General features: G+C 43.4%; 1 protein-coding gene across 1 annotated transcript in view; it reads left to right on the forward strand.

Moving 5' to 3' along the window:
• Positions 1-3,683: 3,683 nt before the first annotated feature.
• Positions 3,684-21,605, forward strand: part of LOC146822098 (adhesion G protein-coupled receptor F1-like) — a 35,932-nt gene continuing 18,010 nt past the window's right edge. The window contains exon 1 of the mRNA XM_085609429.1: positions 3,684-3,848. Within this exon, the coding sequence (XP_085465555.1) occupies positions 3,684-3,848 (165 nt within the window). The remainder of the gene's footprint in view (positions 3,849-21,605) is intronic.

Genomic DNA, 21,605 nt, shown 5'->3' on the forward strand with positions numbered 1-21,605 from the left:
CCCATGTCTCTCAATAATCCTGCCTTCCCCTTAGCCATCTGCCAATATTCTTGTTTCTCCACGCTGCACGAACATTCCCCTTACCCCTTCCCTTTTCCTTTTTGCCCCCTTGTACAGCACCGCTTTTAACTCAACAACCCGGTCCTGAAGATGATCCTGGATCAGAGGATCGAAACGCCGACGACCGTTCAGCGCAAATAATAGCGCACCTTTTCCTCTGTGGTTCTTCCTAACAATTGTCTTCATTGAAAAATGTTGCTCATTCGTTACCTGAACCACAAATACTCACTCTATATATTTTTTCACTATTGTTTTGTTGCGCCGTCTTCCGCTGATTCCACATTGACACTTGCGTCGCCACTTTATGTGCCACTTACACACATTCAGCACCAAGTACAATTTGGGTTGTTTCTCTTGCATTTCTTGCCTACAGTGCTGTTACAACTGTAATTTGCTGTAGTTTATCTTTATGATTATAAATGATTGATGCCTAGTTCATTTTTTCAAAAGAATCTTTGCCTGAGTCTCCCTTTCTCCACCATGCTAATGTCATGTACATACAAATATAATTGTCCTGTATAATTATACCAGCTGAGAGTTGTTGTCCTTTATCTCTGCATGAGCAGACACCCCTGCAGCCTATGGAGTCCATTCTCCCAGTGAAGGAACCATATACTATATGGAGGGGCATCGCGTAATTACATGATTACCATCTTGAAACTGGCTGCAATGAATCCTATCATGTTTGGTGTCAAACATGTTGGAATCATACCCCCATGCCGTAAACGGTGTGGGAGGTATGATTCCAAGCACTGGAAGAGCCCTCCATTAGGCTCTCAGTGTTCCCCGGTACCAGCCTTCTTGACCCGGACAGCACACCGTGGTAGCTGCCGATCAAAGACACAATTCTGGCCTCCTGCTGCTGAGCCAAGCTCGAGCAGGGGAAGGCAGATTAATATGCATCCTGTCACAGGGAGGTGTGACCACCTCCCAGACAGGATTTAGTGTATTGGGGTAGGGTGGGTGCGCTTGCCAGTGCCACTCAGGCTGAGTGAGGGGCACATTTGGTGTCCCCATGCATTGTCCAGTTCAAACCAGTCCTGGGAGCCATTGGCTCCCACTCTAGCGTGAAACTGGACAAGGACATGGGAGTAACATCCCCCTTGTCCAGACCCTGCCCTGGGAGGGTCCCAGGAACCTTCCCAACCCTTTCCCGAGGGTATTTAATGGCCCACCTGGGTGGAGGTCCCTGGATTCGTCGTGGGATAAAATTCAGATCAGAAACCACTTGCTCTTCTACCGTCTTAGCACTCTGGACTTCACCGGTCTTCGTTTGAGCCTGACTTCATCTCCCTTCCAGTCTGCTGCATTGTCTGTGCCTGTGCATCATACAGGAACCTTCCAAGGCCTGTGCGGCATCAAAGACACTTGAAGGAATCTCCCTTGGAGTGAAGGAGTCTCTCCCCTGCATTCACAGGCCCCGCAACTAAGTCGACCGGTCTGCTTATCCTGAGCTCCTCCAGGCTCTGTAAGGTTCTGCAACACAGGTAGTGATTTTCCACAGCTCCCGAGGCCCGCCCTGCCCTCTCACCAAATTTGAGGCCAGTATCCCTGGTGGGGTTTGCAATAACTGTACCCTGTGCACCATGTCAACTTGCAGTTGCAAAGGATTGTTGGCTTCCTACCAAGTAGATCTTCGGGCTCCAAGTAGCCCCAACCTCGAGCACCTCCAGTGACCAGAATCTTCAGCCACACCACATCATGAGCATCGTGGCCTACATCTTTTGGTGAGCTGCTTGAGGCCATCTTGCGACTCCAGTGCCTCCTGCCTGTGGGTCTATTTTAGGGTCACATTTGTTTCTTTTGGGCTCCTCTGATTCTGCAGGGCCTTCCCTGACTCCCCTGCTTGTGGTGAGTCCCCTGGACCTTGCTGGTCCCGACGTTGCTCCTTCTTCACTTCCTGCATTGGCTGCAATTACCAAGGCTTGGCGGTGCTCCTGCCCGACACCGACCCCTCAGCACTCAACATCCTTTGTGGGACAGCTCGTGTACAGCTCCTGGTCCTCCTCAGCATCGCCTGGTCCTCACAGCTGCAGAGTCAAGGTCATCGTCACCCATCTTGCAACACCCGAAGTCTCCTGGTCACTCCTGATTGACATAGACTCTGTCTTCTTTGCTTGCAGGTACCTCTCATCTAGAATCCACCCCTGGGTTCCACCGGACACTTTCTCCTTCTGCAACAGCTGCACTTTTCCTGAAGTTCTCAATTGGGTTTGACGGCTGTTTCCGACACCACTTCACAAGTATGCACCCATTTTCCCTGGTGTAGGTAACGTGGGAACTAGGGTATCCTAGGGTGGGGTGGCTCTCCAACCTTCTGTCTTCCACAGGATTTCTTCAGGGTCCACTGGGAAGGGTCCTTAATTTTTAACAATCCAACCGCAACTTACACATAGACTTGTACGGAGCACGCTGTCGTGTTTCCACACTGCACACACTCTCCGTGGGGTCCCTATCTACTTCCATTGGGTTGGTCTGTGGGTCCCCAGCACTTCTACGTCCTCTCGAAATTGTCTTGAACCGAGTTGTGGTTCTTATACCACTTTCTTAGTATTTGGTTTGGCTCCCCTGGGGTCCACTGTGTATTCTGTGCTATTTACTGTGTTTCTTTGCTAAAGTATTGTGTGCATTGTTTTTATCTCCATGTAGGAGATATTTGAACATACAAGAGAGTATTATATAATAAATTCATATTTTTATAAATACATGATGTTGTTCTTTTCACTTAATCTATACTATAAGATTGCATTCTAGTAAAACTGAAGGCTGCTCTCCACAGCTACTTCTTAGAGAGCTTCCTAACGTTGTCTAAGACCTCTTAAATCACCATAAGGATTGTCTAGACTGGTGCAAGGTACCCACTTACATTAGTGGACATCATATACCAGGCCAGCTTCTCACAGGGTGGAAATTGGGCCGTAACTGGCATTGAAACAACTGATTGAAGCATAATAGTTGTACCATGTGAAGGAGAGGTTAGGAGATCCAAGAACTGATGCATAGAGGATAGTCTATGGGCTAAGAGGAGGCAGAAGCTGGTGAAATGGAGGGTTGAGAAGTAAAGACTGTTATGGAAATGTTGGCTGCCTTGCCTAAAAGGTTAAGCATTCTCTGGAGACTATTATGTGGGCTCAGTCTATGTAACCTCCTATTGCGAGGTATTTTCCGTATATAAATTTGCTGGCAGATTTTATGGCAGAATACACAAACGTTGGTAGATTTTCCACCAGAATATCTCACCCTGTGGCATTTACAGCCAGAAAAAGAGTAATTTGTTGGAAAATCTACTTCTGCTCTGGCACATAACACTAACCAAGGGCAGGTTTTCAACCGCCACCTTGGTTACGGTTGTAAGTTGACCAACATGGAGAAGAAACAATCAGGCCTTGACTGCGGGAAGTAAGCAATGATAACTAGGAAACCACGCAAAGCAACCAAAATGTAACCGTGAAAGATCACACGGAGGGAATATTAAAAAGAAATTGACCTTTGTGCCAATCTTGTACCAGGATGTGGCAAGAGTATTTGTATTATTTGTCATTTATCTTCAGAGAAAAAAATACAGATTCTAACCATTCTTGTTTGTGTCTCCTCTTCTCCATATGCGGCTGAAGGTGAAAAATATGAACGACATTATTGAAATTGTTGCATATCTCGTAGTCTCTGTTTTCTCAATGAATAAGACTGATATACATGACAGCGATGTCCCACTGGCCCTGGATATTCTGGGGAATATAACTCAAAATGCTGTGGTTTTAAACCTAACCTTCAGTGTCAACACGCTCTCGGTAAGTCTGTGTGATTAGAAACCATGCAACTCCCATTGTAGCTATGCACATGCAGTGAGTCTAAGTATTTGTGTAATGTAAGAGTTGATGGGAAGCAAAGATGCGCCAAAACAGAGATAAGGTAGTGGTTCAGCACTCTGTATGTAAGAAGGATACAGGAGAGATGACTGTGGGCAGCTGGACTGGGTTGCTCTTGGATTGGAGCCGGAGAAGCTGAATTTGTAAGGATTGTGGCTCAGGATGTATTAACGAGGTGGGTTTTTAGTTTTCAATACTTTCTTATTGATTGGATGAGAGATTAAGGTGGACATTACCACATATTGCCAATGGGATGTACTAAAAACAACCACTGACCATTCCATGCTCCCCCTTCCTAGAGCTAACACTATTACTTTGCTCGACTATGGAGAACATTTAACAGATGCAGGGCCTCATGCACACAAACTCTGGTTGCAGCACAGTTTTGTTTGCATGTTATGTTATGTTATTGTTATGTTATGTTATTGTTAAACATTGGGTTGCTGGTTTACTGGGGTGTGAACCTTAGTCAAACAGTAACCACAAACCTTGTCAGGGTAAGTATCAGGCAAACCCTAAATTATCCTTCGCTCACCCTCTGGTAGGTTGGCACAGAGCAGTCAGGCTTAACTTAGGGGCAGTGTGTAAAGTATTAGTTCAACACTTCAAACAGTAAAACATTGCAAACACCACACAAAAATATACCATATCAAGATAAAAAAATTGTTCTGACTTAAATAAAATAAGACCAAAATGACAAAAGCCAACAAGTAGAACTTGAGATATTGATTTTAAAGGTTGTAAGTAAAAATAGAGCTAAGAAGCTTAAAGCGCTAGAATGGGAATCTGGTCGCGCCGGACCAGGACAAAGTCAAAAGTTTTGGCTGGCTGCAATGAAACTTGGGCCAGATTCAGGGCCCTAGTTAGGCGCACTGAATAAAAGTACCTTAATCCGGGTTGGGAAGTGTTGCGTGGTTTCGGGGAAAGATGTGTTGCATAGCAGAGGTGATACACTGGGTCCAAGATGTGGCGAGGCTGTGGTGTGAGATCCCAATGCGCCAACATCAAGGATCTTGTTGATGGGGCTTGCGATGGGAAGACCAGTGTCGAGGAAGTGTTGCACAGTTCAGCTGATGCGTCGGCTCCGATGAGCGGGGAGTAGCAATGTGGAGTTTTTTTGTCATCATCGAGGCTGCCATCAAAGGGGATGCAAGGACCTTCTACCTGGAAGAGCGTTGCGCAGTGGTGGTTCCAAAGGCAATGGTTCTGTGCCAATCCACACAGTAGCGGTGATGCGCCGGTTCCTTTCCACGCAGCAGCGGCAATGGATCAGTTCACCACAGGATGTGTCCGTTCCGGTGCAGCAAACATCTTAGGCACACTTCCAAGGGTTCAGGACTGGGGTGGCAGAGCAGACTCACAGATGGCAGGCCCAGGTGCAAAAGCATGGTGGTTGGAGGTCTTTTATTTCCCTGAGACTTCAAATCAGGAGGCCAGACAGCCAGCCCTAGGAGTCACTCTGGGTTCAAGTAATGCGGGGACGGGTACTTCTCACCCAGGCAGGGGAACAGCAGGCAGCAGGGCAGCACAGCAAGGCAGGGGTCCAGCAAAGCAGCAATCCAGCAGAGTAGCAGTCCTTCAGCAGCACAGCAGTCCTTCTTCCTCGCAGAGTAGTCACAGGTCTAGAAGTGTACTGAAGTGGTGGTGTCAGAGGTCCAGTACTTTTACCCAGTTGGGCATTTGAAGTGGGGGAATCTTGAAAGATAAGCATTTGAACTGCACAGAGGTCCTCCTTTCCTGCCCTGGCTCCAGACTCACTACAGAGGGGTATGCAGTCCTTTGTGAGAGGACATGAAACAGCCTATTTAGGTGTAAGTGAGTTTGGGTCATGCTCCTCCCTCCTATCCTGTCAGGATATCCCATCAAGTCACATCTAAGCCTCCATTGTGACACCCTGCTGTCACCCAACCAGACAAGTGATCAGAGGCAGGCAGTAGACATCAAATGGCTCAATTAAGAAAAATGGCAACTTTCTAAAAGTGGCATTTTCAGAATTGCAATTTAAAATCTGATTTCACCGTAAGTTGAGATTTTAAATTGTGATTCCAGAGACACCAAACTTGAAAAGTTTCTCTCTTCCAGATTGTGAGTTACACTTATAAGATGTAATAAGGTGATCCCAATGTTATCCTACAGGAGAGATAGATCTTGCAGTAGTGAAAATGACTTTGGGAGTTCTTCACTACCAGGGCATATACAATATGTATAAAAAGGGAAGGTTTGGCCCTGGAAAAGGGTTGTTTTGCTAGGTCGACATGGCAGTGTGAAACTGCACATACAGGTTCTGCAACGGCAGGCCTGAGCCATGGTTAGAGTGCTACTTAAGTGGGTGGCACAATCAGTGTTGCAGGCCCACTAGTACCATTTAATGTACATGCCCTGGGTACATGTAGTACCACGTCATTAGGAACTTATAAGTAAACTAAATATACCAATTGAGGATGAGCCAATATTACCATATTTAGAGGGGAGAGCACAAGCACTTTAGCACTGATTAACAGTGGTAAAGTGTGCAGAGTCCTTGAGCTAGCAAAAATAATGTCAGAAAAGTGGAGGAAGTAGGCACAAGTTGGAGGCAAGACCACTCTAAGGCTGTCAGGTCAAACAGTAATGTTATTTTATGTTATGCTATGATAAGCTATACTATTCTATACTATGCTAAGGCATGCTCTGTTATGTTATGCTATGCTTTGCTAGGCTATTTTATGAAATGTTATGTTACGTTATGCTGTGTTATGCTACGCTTAGTTATATTATGTTATGCTGTGCTATGTTACATTATGCTATGCTATGTTATGTTAGGCTATGTTGTCTTCTTCTATAATATGTTATGAAATGTTATGATGGTGTGTTATATTTGATATGATATGTTAACACAGATTTTTTAAGCACTCTATCACCCTAGGGCATCCTGTCACTCTGGTTAGAATAACATCTGAACAAACATAAATTACAGTTTGCAGCATCTTCCTGAATGGAAAATGAGTCGAAGATCTTGCAGAATGTAATTCCACAGTCAGCTGCACATAGACTGAGGGTGCTGCAACCATCATTACGTCTTGCATCAGAAAAGACCTTTTGAATTTACTAAAAGTATATGTATAATATACTTACTTAAAGGGGTCTCAGCCACCTTTCGTCATCTGCCGGTTTGTTCTGCCATTCTAATTTTGCTACCGCCCACTACAGCAATGAGCATGGGCAAGGGGTCAGCCTACTTCAGTCACTGTTTAACTTCACTTGAGTGCCTGCATTTTGCTCTCTCACAATGAGCTCATCCACACACAAGGTAGTTCCCCTCAGTGCCAATGTTTTTGTTTTTATTTTATAATTACTTTTGAGTTGCCTTTGTGTTTAAAGACTGGTATAAAAGCAGGACTCTTTATACCAGATGTGAGCACAGGCCACATTCCACACTTTAACAGTTCCTGTGTCCTGCCAATGCTGTTGTACATTCCTTTTGGAAGTGTCCTTTGTTTATCTGACTACCGGTATTTCACAGCATAACACATTGTGTCCATTTGAAACTGTTATGTATAAATTATCCTGTTGCTTTTTTTAATATGTATGTTGTACACAAACAGATAACCTCAATATTATAAATGTGAATTCATAAGCGGACAACTATTCAGTACACATGTATTCTGGGCTTAATTTCACCTTTGTTTCTTTAATAAACTTTTGTGCAGGAAGAGCACCAGCCTTTATCAAGTGTTGAAGCACTTGTAACAGTTTTTTATTTAATTCATTAGTTCTTTCTTTCTTACTTCTTTGTTTCTTTCTTTCCTACTTCTTTGTTTCTCTCTGTTTTTCTTGCTTTTTTCTTTTTTGCCTTCTTTCTTTCCTTCTTTTCATTTTCTTTCTTTTTTGTTCTTTCCTTTCTTTCTGTTCTTTGTTCTTTCTTTTGTTTTTCTTTCTTTCTTTCCTTTCTTCCTTTCATTATTCCTTCTTTACTTTTCTTTCTTTTGTTCTTTCGTTCCTTCTTTCCTTCTTCCCTGCTTTCGTCCTTCTCTTTTTTCTTTCTTTCTTTCTCTTTCTTTCTTTCTTTATTTCTTTCTTTCTTTCTTTCTTTCTTTCTTTCTTTCTTTCTTTCTTTCCTTCCTTCCTTCCTTCTTTCTTTTTTCTTTCTTGCCTTCTTTCTTTCTTTCTTACCTTTCCTTTTCTATCTTACCTTTCTTTCTTCTTTCTCTTCTTGTTCTTTCTTTCTTTTTTTCCTTCTTTCTTTCTTTCTTTCTTTCTTTCTTTTTCAAACACAAGAGCCTTGCAGACAATGGCAGAACAATTGGCTTTTTAGGTTTTCATTAGCCAAGGCCTTTTGATTTTACTACAATTATGTGTATAACATAGCGGCATATTAGCAAGACCGGTGATAAAATTATCGCCGTTTTAGAGGCAGGAAACTGCAGCTAAAACGGCGATAATGGGCTTTCTAATATGCGTTATAGAATTCCAATAGAAGCCTCGGTTAGATGTGCAGGACATCTAACCTGGGCTTCTATTGGAATTCTATAACGCATATTATCAAGCCCATTATTTTATCGCCGGTCTTGCTAATATGCCCCATAGTTCCTTATAGGGGCTTTCGTGCACTTCATCCATTTGTTTATAGTTGTGTCATTCACATTTTAATTCAGCCTACTCGAGTATGCATTAAGGGGCAATGCATCAGCCCATTTCAGCATCGGCTGACTTCCCAATGAGTTAGGGAGTGCTGTCCTTTCACAAAGAGCACAACAACACACAAAGTAATCCCTTCAGTGCCAGGGTATGCAATTTGTTTGCGAAAAGTTGCGATTCTGGCCTGCAGAACTGCATGGGACATGCTTCTCATCCCTGCAGTTGGATGCTAAATGTGTCAGCAAACTGTCCCCTCACCCCAAACTGGACAGGGATAACGAAATCACAAACACGACACATTGTCGCCCTTTCCAATGTTCCCAGCTTGTACAAGAAAAGTGCAAGCAGTCAAATCTTCATAACTTACATTGGGCAGGTACAGAGGGTGCCAGGCTTTGCAAACGAAGCAAAGGGTGCAGAGCACTTGAGCATATCATTTTGAATCACAAGGAGGGGAGAAGCCCCTTGGTCACTGCTCATCGGGGACAGCAACGTGTACATTGAGGTTCGTAATTTCACTTATGTATCAAAAAGCACTGTTCATTCCAAATTGAGATTTTGCTTTCACAAAGTCAGTTGTACATTCTTTGAGAATGTAAAGTATTTTGTGCATGGGCACCCTGCATATTTCTCCTACAGGTCCAAGGCATCCTGCTGTTGACATTAAGTTGAACTCCACATTATTCCACAATATGCTTTTTTCATCTTCCACCCTCCTGCCCACATATTCCATTCTTGCATGTTCTTTATCATGCCTGCTTCTACTGTTACACTGTTTTTTCCGTCTTTCTTCCCCCCCCCTTATTTCTTCCTTTTGTGAATGTGAAATTGAGCACTGCATGAGGCCAAATGTGTGAAAATGTTTTTGCAGTCACAAAGCTTGCAGATTGCAAAATCCCAGGCCCTCAGAGCACAAAACGTTAATTAGCAATGTACAAAGGGCCAGATGTACGTAGACTTCCGCGATTTCCTAATAGCGAAATTTTGTGATTTGCAATTAGGAAATCACAAACATCTATGTCCAACAGTGGGGGACTTGCCTCATTAATATTCATGATGCTGGTTGCAATTTGCGACCCAATGGGAATGGCTGGCACTCAATGGGACGGTGGCTTGCTGGGGTGAGAAGACCTCCATGTCTGCGATTGCTTTTAAAAAAAAAGTATTTTATTTTGGAATGGAGCCCATTTTCCTTAAAAGAAAATGGGAGGCGTTTAAAAAAGAAAAATGAAAAGTTTCCTTTTCACTTTTTAAGAGTAGGCTGTGGTTCATGGGACCTGCTCTTAAAAATGTTGGTGCCCGCATTCACAAAAGGGAAGGGGTCTCCTTTGGACCCCTTTGCTTTTTTAAATGGGTTCCCACCAACTTGAAGTTGGTGGTAACTGCGAATGTTTTGCAACTGCATTCCTAGTCGCAAAATATTCCAATATATCAGTGTGATTTGCTGTTAGGAAGGGACGCCCTTGGCACACCCCTTCCTAATAGCAACTCGCAAACCCATTTTGAGATTTGCTAATAGGTCATCGAATCACAGATAGGGCTTTGTACATTTAAAAATTCTATTCTCAGGTCGCAAACCGCCTGATTCTGCAAATCGGGCCATTTACGAGCTGAAAAAAGGTTGGACATCTGGCCCAAAATTTACTTTGCAAGTAAGAAATGTCTTTCTAACTCGCAAAGTATACTTGCGATTCCTTACAGGTGGGTAGGTGAGAGTTGCGCAGAAGAGGCATCCCATAGTCCTATCGACTTGCTATCCCTATTTCAGTGGTTTGTGACCAAATAGCACTGTTCAGATAGCATTTCCCAAAGGCAATGGATTTGCACATCCATCGCACAGCAAAATGAAGGTGAGATCAGGATGTGTGCAAAAACACTGGTCCTCATTTACAACATAATGATGCAGCGCTATGCTGCAAGTCATTTTGCTGCATTGTGCTGCATCATTTTAAACATGCATATGATCAGCAAAAGGTACCAAATACCTACAAAGTTCTCAAGTGTGCACTTTCACACGGAAATAATGGCACCCACTGATTCTTCAGAACAACATCTGTTTTTATTCACAGACACATATTCAACAGGTAAACGCATTACCACGTTCTATAGTAGTTGAGAGGTTGCTCCAAAGGGACGGGTGTGAAGGAGTAGTGCTCATGTGTGAAATAGATAAAGGTGAAATAAAGGGGGGTTTTCACAGAGTGAAGATAGTTCTAATATAAAATGATTACAATTATTATAATTGGAACTGGTTATAAGTAGCATCAAAACCAGTTAATCATGGCCTGTCCATCAGGAATCATTTTTGCTGTCGTTCTCAATAATTTCCCAAACATTCAGAGAGATATTATCTGTGGGTTCAACGGGATAGTGGTGGCATATGGTACAGGCCCACTTGGGGATGAATGTAGACGTTTCCACCCGACTAAAATGCGTGGAGGGTAATTACATCCTCAGCTTGTGGGTCTTTCTCAGGACAGGGGAAAAAATTGGGAGGCAACCTACTAAAGATAACGCACACAGAGAGGAGTAGTGAGTATGAATCTCTTTGGGAGAGGTTGCATGTGCTTCGTGAAAAAATACTGCCTTCACTCACAAAATTGTGACATGCTTCATCATCGGGCTTTCTTCAATACACCCCTGTGCAGACCAACGACTGGGGTGTAGCAAAAGGAAGGGGAAGACAATACAAACATATAAAAATAATAATATAGGTAATGGATCCTGAGATCACCGAGAGAAAAAGTGCAGTGAAGATTAAAACTAGTTCAGTGGTATCTTTTGTAAGTAATTTTTATTTCTAGATCCACTGACTAGGATAAAAAATGTGAAGGGTGGTGGTGACAGGAAAGTATTAGGAGTTCCATCACCCCTCCTTATTGCCAAGTTGTCGACCTGTTTCAGCTGTTTGACTTGTACCTACAATTACAGGTCACCACAGCATTCGTCAGAACCTTTCAGATCCCAGTTTCTTAAAATCCCTCAATGCCCAGAGTTTGGAGTTCACACCTCCCATTGCAACACTACCAGTGGAGGTGGCTGCTTTCGAACAAGCTGTAATCCATGATATTGAATCTTTGCAGAGACCAGAAGGACGTCCTTTTATGAATCTCTCCAATTCAGAGAAAGAAGCATTACAGCAGCTTAAGGTGAATGATTCTGTAATCATACAATCGGCAGACAAAGGGGGCGCAATTGTCCTACAAGATAAAACAGCCTACGCTAATGAGTGCCTACATCTCCTCTCAGATGAAAGAAATTATAGAGTCCTAAACAGAGACCCCACTAATGACATTGCCAAGGACATAGCATCTCTTGTTGAAGAAGGTCTGACGAATGATTGGATTTCTAAACAGGAAGCAGACTTCCTTGTGAAAGAAGCGCCTGTTACACCATATGTTTACGCACGTCGCAAAATCCACAAACCAACACACCCTCCACCTGGTAGACCGATTGTGTCAGGGATTTGTCAGTATTGGAACCGTTATCACAATTTTGCGATTTCTTTTTCAAACCCATGGTCCAGAAACTACAAGCCAATCTACAGGACACACAAGATGTGTTGAACCTCACCAAAGAGATACCTCTTGACCCGTACCAGGATTTCCTGTTGGGTTTGGATATTCAGGCACTTTATACCAACATCCTCCAATATGAGGCATTGAGAGTTGTAGAAGAAATTTTGTTTGAGGAAGAGTGGCCTTATCAAACTCCGAGAGCATTCATACTGAGCCTGGCGGAGATAGCCTTAACGAGGAATTTCTTCGTATTTGAGGGCACGTTGTACCTCCAGACCCACGGAACATCAATGGGAAGTACGTTTGCTCCCAGCCTGTTGTGGGAGCATTCGAGAATAATAACATCTATAAAGAGGACAACCCCTGGACCAACAACATTAAACTGTGGAGGAGATTTATAGATGATGTCCTAGAGATCTGGAAGGGTGATGAGGATTCAGTCAGGAAATTTCTTGAGTGGCTGAACAGCAGGAACCCCTTACTACATTTCACGTCCACGATAAAGAAGACGGAACTGCCCTTCCTGGACCTCTTGATAGAACCCAGAAATGGTAAACTTTCCACACGTGTTTTTCACAAGCCGACTGACAAAAACTCTTTTCTCTTTTGAGAGATTCCACCCTAAAACACTAAGGGAGAACCTCCCGGTGGGACAATTCTTCCGCCCGATGCAATTGCACGGACATCACCACCTTCCACCAGGAAGCTGACGTACTGGTGGAGAAACTACAAGACAGAGGATACCCCAGAAGAGTGGTAAAAAAAGCAAGGAAGAGAGCTGTCAAAACAAACAGGAACAACCTGTTGGAGAAGGTGGAAAAACAGAACATGGACGAACCAGTGTGCGTGACAACTTTCAACACGGCCTCACACCACATTAAGAAACTCATCCTAAAAAACTGGCGGATTCTAAATTCTAACGGATTGAGCATGGAGAAGCCTCTGTTCTCCTTCAAAAGGAGTGCAAATTTAAAAGATATGTTAATCCACACAAGACCAACTGCCAAAAAACCAGCAGGTACTTGGCATCAAGGCACATTACCACCGGCCACTGGAAACACCAGATGTGGCTCTTGCGATTTGTGCCACTTGACCAAGAACACCAAGAGGGTGGAGGTGGGTTTACAGTCACCCTGGGAACCGAGGGTACATACTAACCCAATTCTGATCATGTCATTTACCTGATTACCTGCCTCTGTCAGAAGCAATATATAGGGATGACCAGGCGTAAGGTGAGAACACGCATTACGGAACACAGAAGCACCATTAAGTGCAAAAAAAACAAATACCTAATTGAGAAAACAGTTTTGGGAAAATTCCCTCACAGAGAATGACCTAACGTGGACCGTTCTATATAAACCAAGATTCCAATCTCACTCAGGGGACAAAAAGAGGACACAGAAATGGGTTTACAGATTTAAGAGCCATAAAAACGGGCTAAACGACGATATCTAATGGAATACTATAAATCGTAACTATCATGGGTATAACGTATAATGGACTCATGGACTATTGGTCAGAACTGCATCATTCAAACCCACTGCTATTTTTTGTCAAACATGGGTGGAGGTTTGTAAATCCTTGACCTCGAAAGTCATGATGCCTTCAGTTCCTCGCAATAAGTCGCGGGGACACCCTTGGGTCATATGATATAATTCAAAAGCAGGATATATATGCATTTGAAAAAATATTACAATGGATCCATATAGATTTGTCAATCAAAACAACCTACTTGGGCGCTATCCATTAGCCTTTTTTGACTTTACACCTCTTATGCTTGAATTTTTGCTTCACAGGAAGTACATGGAAACACATAGAACGTCTATTTCACCACGTACCTATTGTAATATATATACATATCGAACAAGGAATCCACATCATCGTGGTCCCCATAATTTCATGCCAAGATTTATATATATATATATATATCACTGAAAAAAACATAGGTTTCAGGGGTGTTATAGTTAGCTGGACATTTCCCTCGTACAAAACCCTAGAAATTCCCCTGTTATAGTTAGTTCAGCTAACTATAACTTGCGCCCCCGCAATGCACTGCTGATGACATCACATATTACATCACTCATGACATGGTCAGTGACATCACTGATGACATCTCAAATAACATCACTGATGACATCACTGATGACGTCATCCAGTGACTGTGTGTTTCTGTAAAGTTTAAATATGTTTTATATATTTATAGTGAAAGAACCCGTGGAAGAATGAGTGTACAAGTGTATGAATGGATGATTTTCTAGGTGCGTAACTGACTGTATAAGTGAGTCATTAAATGTATCTTACTGCAGACTAGTGACTAAACTGTGTGAATGTCTGTATGTGTCTGTGTGTAGGTGTATAAGTGGCTGCATGGTTTTGTGAATACCTATATGAGTGTCTATATGGGTTATTGATTGGTTGTCTGAGTATCTGTATGGGTGCCTGAGTGTTTGTGTGGGTAGGGTGTGTGTGACTATGCATAGATGTGTGAGTGGGTGATTCTATGGGTGCATGGTTTTAAGAGTGCATCTGTGATGAACTGTATGGTTGGGTGAGTGTATGTATGGGTGTGTTAGGGATTGAATGTATATCTCAGTGGTACATGTGTGACTAATTACATATGTGAAAGGCAGTATAAATGTATGTAAGAGTATATAAGTGGGTATATGTGAGAGTGTGTGATTGTGAGAGTGGCTGTATGGATGAGTGTGTGCTTGTATCAATGATTGTATAAGAGCGTAAGAATGTGGTACTATTTTTATGAGTAAGTGAACTTGAGTGTGTTTAACTGTATAGGTGAGTAAATTTGACTGTGTTTAATTACTTGCACGACTGACTAGGTGTGTCAGTACCTCAATGGATGATTGGCGGTGTGTGAGTGTCTATATAGGTGTATAAATGCATATGATAGTCTTGTACGGAGTGACTGTAAGTATGAGTGACTGTACAGGTGAGTGAATGGAGGTGTATGTAGACCTAAGAGTTAATGAGTGGGTATGTAGTTATTGGTATTGGAGTATCTATGGTTTTCAAAATGGGCGTCTGAAATTTTGAGTCGGTGTATCAAAGGTTAAATTAGGGTGTGAGAAGATGCACTAATTTATCACATGTGATGTCATCAGTGATGTTATTTGAGATGTCATCAGTGATGTAATATGTGACGTCATCAGCAGTGCATTGCGGGGGCGCAAGTTATAGTTAGCTGAACTAACTATAACAGGGTAATTTCTAGGGTTTTGTACGAGGGAAATGTCCAGCTAACTATAACACCCCTGAAACCTATGGTTTTTTCAGTGAATTTCTAAGGTTTTTTAAATGCCAATTCCTAACTATAACGCCCCTGAAACCTTTGGTTTTTTTCAGTGAATTTCAAAGGTTTTTTAAATGCCAATTCCTAACTATAACGTGCATGAAACCTATGGTTTTTTCAGTGAATTTCAAAGGTTTTTTAAATGCTAATTCCTATCTTTAAGTTATCTCTGAAGATATCATGTTTAATGATTTTGATTGGATTTGTATATTTTTCAAATTCAGTGTGTCAATTTCATTAATTATGTTTTTTTTAAAATACTTTTTTATCACCATTTTTTAAACTTATTTTTTCAATTAATTCTTTTAAAAATTAAAAAATATTTGAATTTAATGGGTTTTTCAAACATATTTGTTTATATTTTTCAAAATATTTTTTTTAACTATATGTTCAAAACTTTATTATATATATATATTTTCAATGTTTTTGGATCCGCGCACCCTAAGCGCACAGTTCTCGATCCCTATGCGATAGCATCCGCGCATGGTATGCGTCGGGTACGTGTTTAGTGCGCGATTCCAATGCGACTGGTACGCGACTCCCAGCCTATACGCGACACATTCGTTGTACGTAATGCAAAGTTTACGCGCTTCTGCGATGCATCATCTGTGTCTATGACGCGGTAGGTGCGCGGATCCCGCGAAATATTTAACATTTAAAAAAACATATATATGTATTTCATGTGAATATTAATTGAAGACAAACTCTAAACTAGTCTTAAAAGTAATATATTTTTACATCTAATCCTATAATTTTTTTTAATTCAATTTCGCGGATGCGCGCTGGGTGCGTGCTGCGTACGCGCAGGGTGCGCGGATCCCATGTGACCTGCAAAAAAAGAGATTTGATTGGTTCATTACACTTCCTGTTCTAACTATTGAAAGACCCCACCCAATTCAATCATTCTTCTTTGACCTTCTTTGGAGGAGCATCTCTTTGTAGAGAAGAAGATTTTTTAGACTAAGTTTACACTTAGCTCTAACTTTTTTCAACTAAAAATGGCTTCAGGGCAGCAGGCATCACCTGCATCTCCTCATACATCTGAGGATGAATTTTTGGAGGAGGCACCACCCAAAGAACGTTTTTCTTTAGTGGTGTGGAAATTTTTTACTTTTCCCGAGGGGCAGAACAAGACCAATGCCACCTTGGTCACGTGCAAGATTTGCAAAAGAGTGCTGTCGCGAGGGGATCCTAACAAGAAATACTCGTGCGGCACGGCAAGTATGATGAAGCACCTGAGGACCCTTCATCCGAACAATCTTGCACGAGAAGAGTGCCGACGAATGAGAAACACTCCTGCTCCTGCGCCTTCCACCTCATCGCAGCCGAGCACTTCAAGAGTGCATCCACCAGCCCAAAACTTGGACATCCGTCCTCAATTTCAATATTTAAAAGTGCTCTGCATTAAGTGCAATGCGACTTTGTGCTACGGTGAGCAGTCGATCGATCTGATCTGCCGCCGGCAAGAAAGTCACATTTGCTAGTTTTTTTGGTTTTTTTTTGTTCCCTGAAGTTCTTTGTTTGGTTCCTCCTGGTTGGTTTTTTTTTTCCAGAAAAACCAAAAAAAATCACAAAATTGTTAGAAAAAACACAAAAAAAATATAAAAGAAGAAAGAAGAGAAAAAAAAGTTCTTGTAAGAACTAACTTTCCTGGTTTAAAAAAAGAGCTAAATTTCTTTGTAGTGTGTGAAAGTTTAGATAAATGTATGTGTAGTACGTAATTGAGTGAATGAATGCATTAGTAGGCACCCTTGCACCATAGTGCAAGGATATCTGTGTCATGTGCTGTTTGTTTTTCTGCAGGAAGACACACCTTCCTGCACAAAAACAATGAGAAAATGCATTTTTCTCCTTCAATGTATGCTGAACATTTTAGCATGCATTGAAGATAATAAAATGTGGAGAAATAAAAATAATTTTCCTTATTGTACTTTCCTACACCAATGTTAGAAGGGTGCAGCATTCACATATATATCGAGATTTATGATTTCTGATAAATCTAGACATGTGTCTTCTTCTATGTAGGTTGTGTAGGTTAAGCTTTTATTCGATATGCAAGATATCTTATAAGCATAATAAAATACAATCATTACAGTGTACAAAAAGAAGCATTGCTACAAGAAGCCAGTATAAAATTCATTAAAAAGATAAAAGGACATAAAATGCCCGTTACTAAATTAGCTAAAAAGGAATTAAACAGCTACTGACAATCTCTTACAACGAATAAGCCAAAACTGCTTTAAAAATGTTGCTGTTCCACACACTATAGGGGGGGAAGTGTCCGTGGTTAGGATACGCAAGGCTACTCGGTGGCTACGTGTGCCCATATTTCGACAAAGAGGTTTCAGCCAAAAACTCCTAGGCCTTGCATAATCCGGACATTCAAATAGGACATGCGCAATGGACTCAACCCTACTCGGACAACATGCACAGTTGGGAGAAGTACGGGCCGCTGATGTCCAATTCGATACCACAGCACCTAGGGGGAGGGATCCAACTCTAAATTTAAAATAAAGGGCTCGGTCGAAGGGGAGGGTGATCAGATCCAGGTAGGGTTCAAAAGCCACAATGTCTTTGATTTGTAAAAAGGCGACAGTGGACTTGCAGTGGTTAGAGTTTGTAATTAGACGCTCCGCAGTCCATTTCCAGTAAAGCGCCTTGACAACTTCTTTTGGAGGGGCTGAACGTGATGACCAATGGTCTCCTAGTCCGATCTTCTCCAGAAGCTTTTTAGTTTCTCTTAACCAACCCCCCAGACTCATTATTTCCCCCAGAGCATCCGCATAGGATTTTAGTTCTTCACCCCTCCAGATTCGTGTCCATAGCAGGAGCGGGCGAAGCTGGGCCTGATCTTTGATGTTTTTACAGCCCGTATCCAACCACACTGGTACAGATGGTGTGCTCAGTGGAATGGAGATAATGGATTTCAATAGCTTGCTCTCCGTTGTCACTAGGGCGTCCAATCGGCAGTGGCCCCACAGTTCTGCCCCATACAAGGCTGATGACACTACTTTGGCCTTGTAGATATCAATTACTGGGGTAAGTGATCTCCTAGGTGAGGCCCTGAACTCCCTCATGAGAGCTCCTCCTACTCTCCTATGGTTGAGGACCATTTTGTCAATATGATTTGCCCAAGACATCCTATCCGTAATCCGAATACCGAGGTAATCGAATTCGGCTACTTTCTCTAAGGGAATCGAATTAAGTGTAGGTGGACGGCCCAGTTTCTTAGGAGGATTTAGGACTAGATATTTTGTTTTGTCCACATTTATTATTAAGCCTTTTGCAGCACAGAACTCCTGGAATCGCGTTAGCAATTTCTGGAGGCCTTGTGGGGTCTTCGAGATCAGGAGCGTGTCGTCCGCAAAAAGCAGGGTGGGGATACGTACTCCTCCAAGACAGGGGGCGTCGGCTGGTTCTTGTTGAAGATGTTTTACCACCCCATTCACATATAGTGAAAATAGGGTGGGTGCCAAGACACAGCCCTGTCTTACGCCCCTGGACACTGGTATCTTCTCAGTGACCTCTCCATTTTTACCCCAACGGACCTGTGCAAAGGTATGGGCATGAAGGCTAATGAGTAGGGACAAGATGTAAGGGGGTAATCCCAACTCATAAAGCACCCTCCAAAGCTCTTCCCGGGGGACTAGGTCAAAGGCAGTCTTCAGGTCTATAAAGGCCAAGTAAAGACTACCCTTGCCTAGTTCCACCACCTTCCACCCCAGTAGTGCCAGCCTAAACACCTGCTCTATTGTCCCCATACCAGCCCGGAAACCTGCCTGAAAGTCTGATAGGATTTTATTCTCCTCCACCCAGTGGAGAATCCTTCCAAGGATAGCTTTACCAGCTATCTTTTGGGTGGAGTCTATCAGACTTATAGGGCGATAGTTCCCCGGTGTTTCCCTGCATCCTTTTTTATAAATCGTGACCACCACCGCCCCTTTCCAGGATTCTGGCACTGCCCCTCCCATCATGATATCGTTTAGGAGAGCTGCTATGACCCTTGCCCATTCCGCTGGGTATGCCCTCATAAGGTCCCCCGGAAGGCCGTCGGGGCCCGCTGCCTTGCGAGGCGCTACCCACCCTATAACCCTCTCAATCTCTAAGGGAGTGAAGAGATCATAGGCATGAGGTTCAATTGCTCGTGTAAAGTCCATCCCCACGTTCAATTCCCCATCTGGGGGGAGGTATAGGGACCCAAAGTGTTTTACCCAACTTTGAGGCGGGATGTTGCAGGGTCTCACAGATGCATCGGGTTTATTCCGTGTGCTTATGAGATTCCAAAAGGCCCTTGAATCCCTGAATTTGCTAGCCTGGAGCAGGTCTTCCCAGAATTTGTCTTCCCATTCCCTCCTGGCAAATTTAAGGGACTTATTATAGGCCTTCCTTGCTTCCTGTATCACACTACGGGACTTGAGTTTAACCGCCTCAACTAACTTGGCCTTGTAAACCCTACATGTTTGGGTATACCATCCATCGACTGGTTTTTTAGATTCTTTGTTGCCCGACTTGTTAGGGTATAAGGTAAACACGTTAGTTAAGGCTTCAACCAGGGAGACAAAAAGCCCACTCGCTCTACCCACCTCTTCTAAGGAGGTTCCGAGGGTTGTTACCGCATGGTTTAAATGGGATTGAATTTCCCCTACCTTTGCCTCGGATAAAACCAATTTCGCCCATTTTATTCGCCTACCACAAGGGGAGACTTCAGACTCATCCGGGGGTGCGGCTACCGGGTTAATATTGTCTTTCCTTAAGGGGCGCCACCACTGGTCCATACTTAAGGAGAGTGAATTGTGGTCACTTTCAGTCGTGGGGACCACCTGCATGTCCCTTACATAGGACCATAAGTATACATCTATTAGGAAATAATCTAGCCTAGAGGTGTGTCCTGGTCTATTGTACGTGTGGGCACCCCCCCTATCTGAGGATGTCCTCCCATTAGCTGCCCTTAGGTTGAATTCGAGGCTCAGGGAGTATATCTGGAGCGCCACTTCTGTCCACCTTCTAATCGGTGGGATTTCCAATACCGGGATCCCCAACCTGGTATCCTCCTCGTCTTGGTCGAGGGAAAGGTCCGAGCCCAAGGGCTCGAACGTACAGTTCATATCACCTGCAACCAATGTACGAGTCTTATATGGGGTATTATTTAGCAAAGTCTCGAGGAGAGATATTACAGGAGACTTTCTCCCGCCCTTGGTTCCCCGGGCATAAACATTATAAACATTTAAGACAATTCTTCCCCTTTGATCTATTAGGGTGATGTTTTGTATGTCAGGGGAACCTGTGGGAAACTCCACTACTCTGCAGTCTAAAGAAGCCGCGACCCAGATGAGAAGGCCGCCCGAAGGTCGCCCTCTCCCTGTTTCCGAGACTTGCGCAAGGGAGGAATAGGAAGAAAAACCCACCCTATGGACCGGCACCAAGCTCCATGTCTCTTGGAAAAGGCACAGTGAGTGCTCATCAACCCAAGCAGCAAAATCCGGTAGAGCCAGTTTTCTTGCAATCCCTGCGACATTCCAGCTGAAAACCTTGAAGACTAGGTCCGTCACAGCTGAAGTGTCGCTGGGCGCCAGAATGCCCCTGTCTATGGACCCCCTCGGAGGTATCTGAGGGGAACAGGGATCTTGTGGGGTGTATATAGGGTCTCCTATCCCACTTGCAAGGTTTGATTGGGTGGGTGATACTCCTGCTGGCTCTACTCTTCTCCCAATTTCCAGTCAGTAAGGCCCTGGTGCCCACAATTGGTTCTCCCTAGTACCCCCCGAAACCCCAGCCCAGTTTTGACCAAAAACAGGGGAACTTAAGCTTCCTCCTGTTGGGCTAACAATTTGCCTGGGGTAAAAATAAGAAAGATCTACCACTTTAACCCCCGGAGCCCCCATACTTTTAATAGGAGTGCAAATCGATGGTACTACTCTTGGGTCTTGGAAATTTATAATTATGCAATCCCCCTCCTGCGTTTTTTTCCCCTGCCCTACCCAACCCACTCTGCGGACACTTAGAATAATACCATCCACACCCAACGGAATTGGCTTGTTTGCCTTCAGCCAGTGGATACACTTATTCTTGAGTGATTGGTGATTTTCCAACTGGCCATCCTTTAAAGGGGGCACATTAACCATGACAGCAACAAAAGGTTGACAGTCTGGTGGGAGGTTTACTGGGGGGATCCGTCGTACTAAATTACTGGGGGCCAGTAAGGGGATAGATGGGGCAGTAGGTTGGGATACAGACCTA

Source organism: Triturus cristatus, chromosome 6, assembly GCF_964204655.1.
Source record: "Triturus cristatus chromosome 6, aTriCri1.1, whole genome shotgun sequence".
Lineage (NCBI taxonomy): Eukaryota > Metazoa > Chordata > Amphibia > Caudata > Salamandridae > Triturus > Triturus cristatus.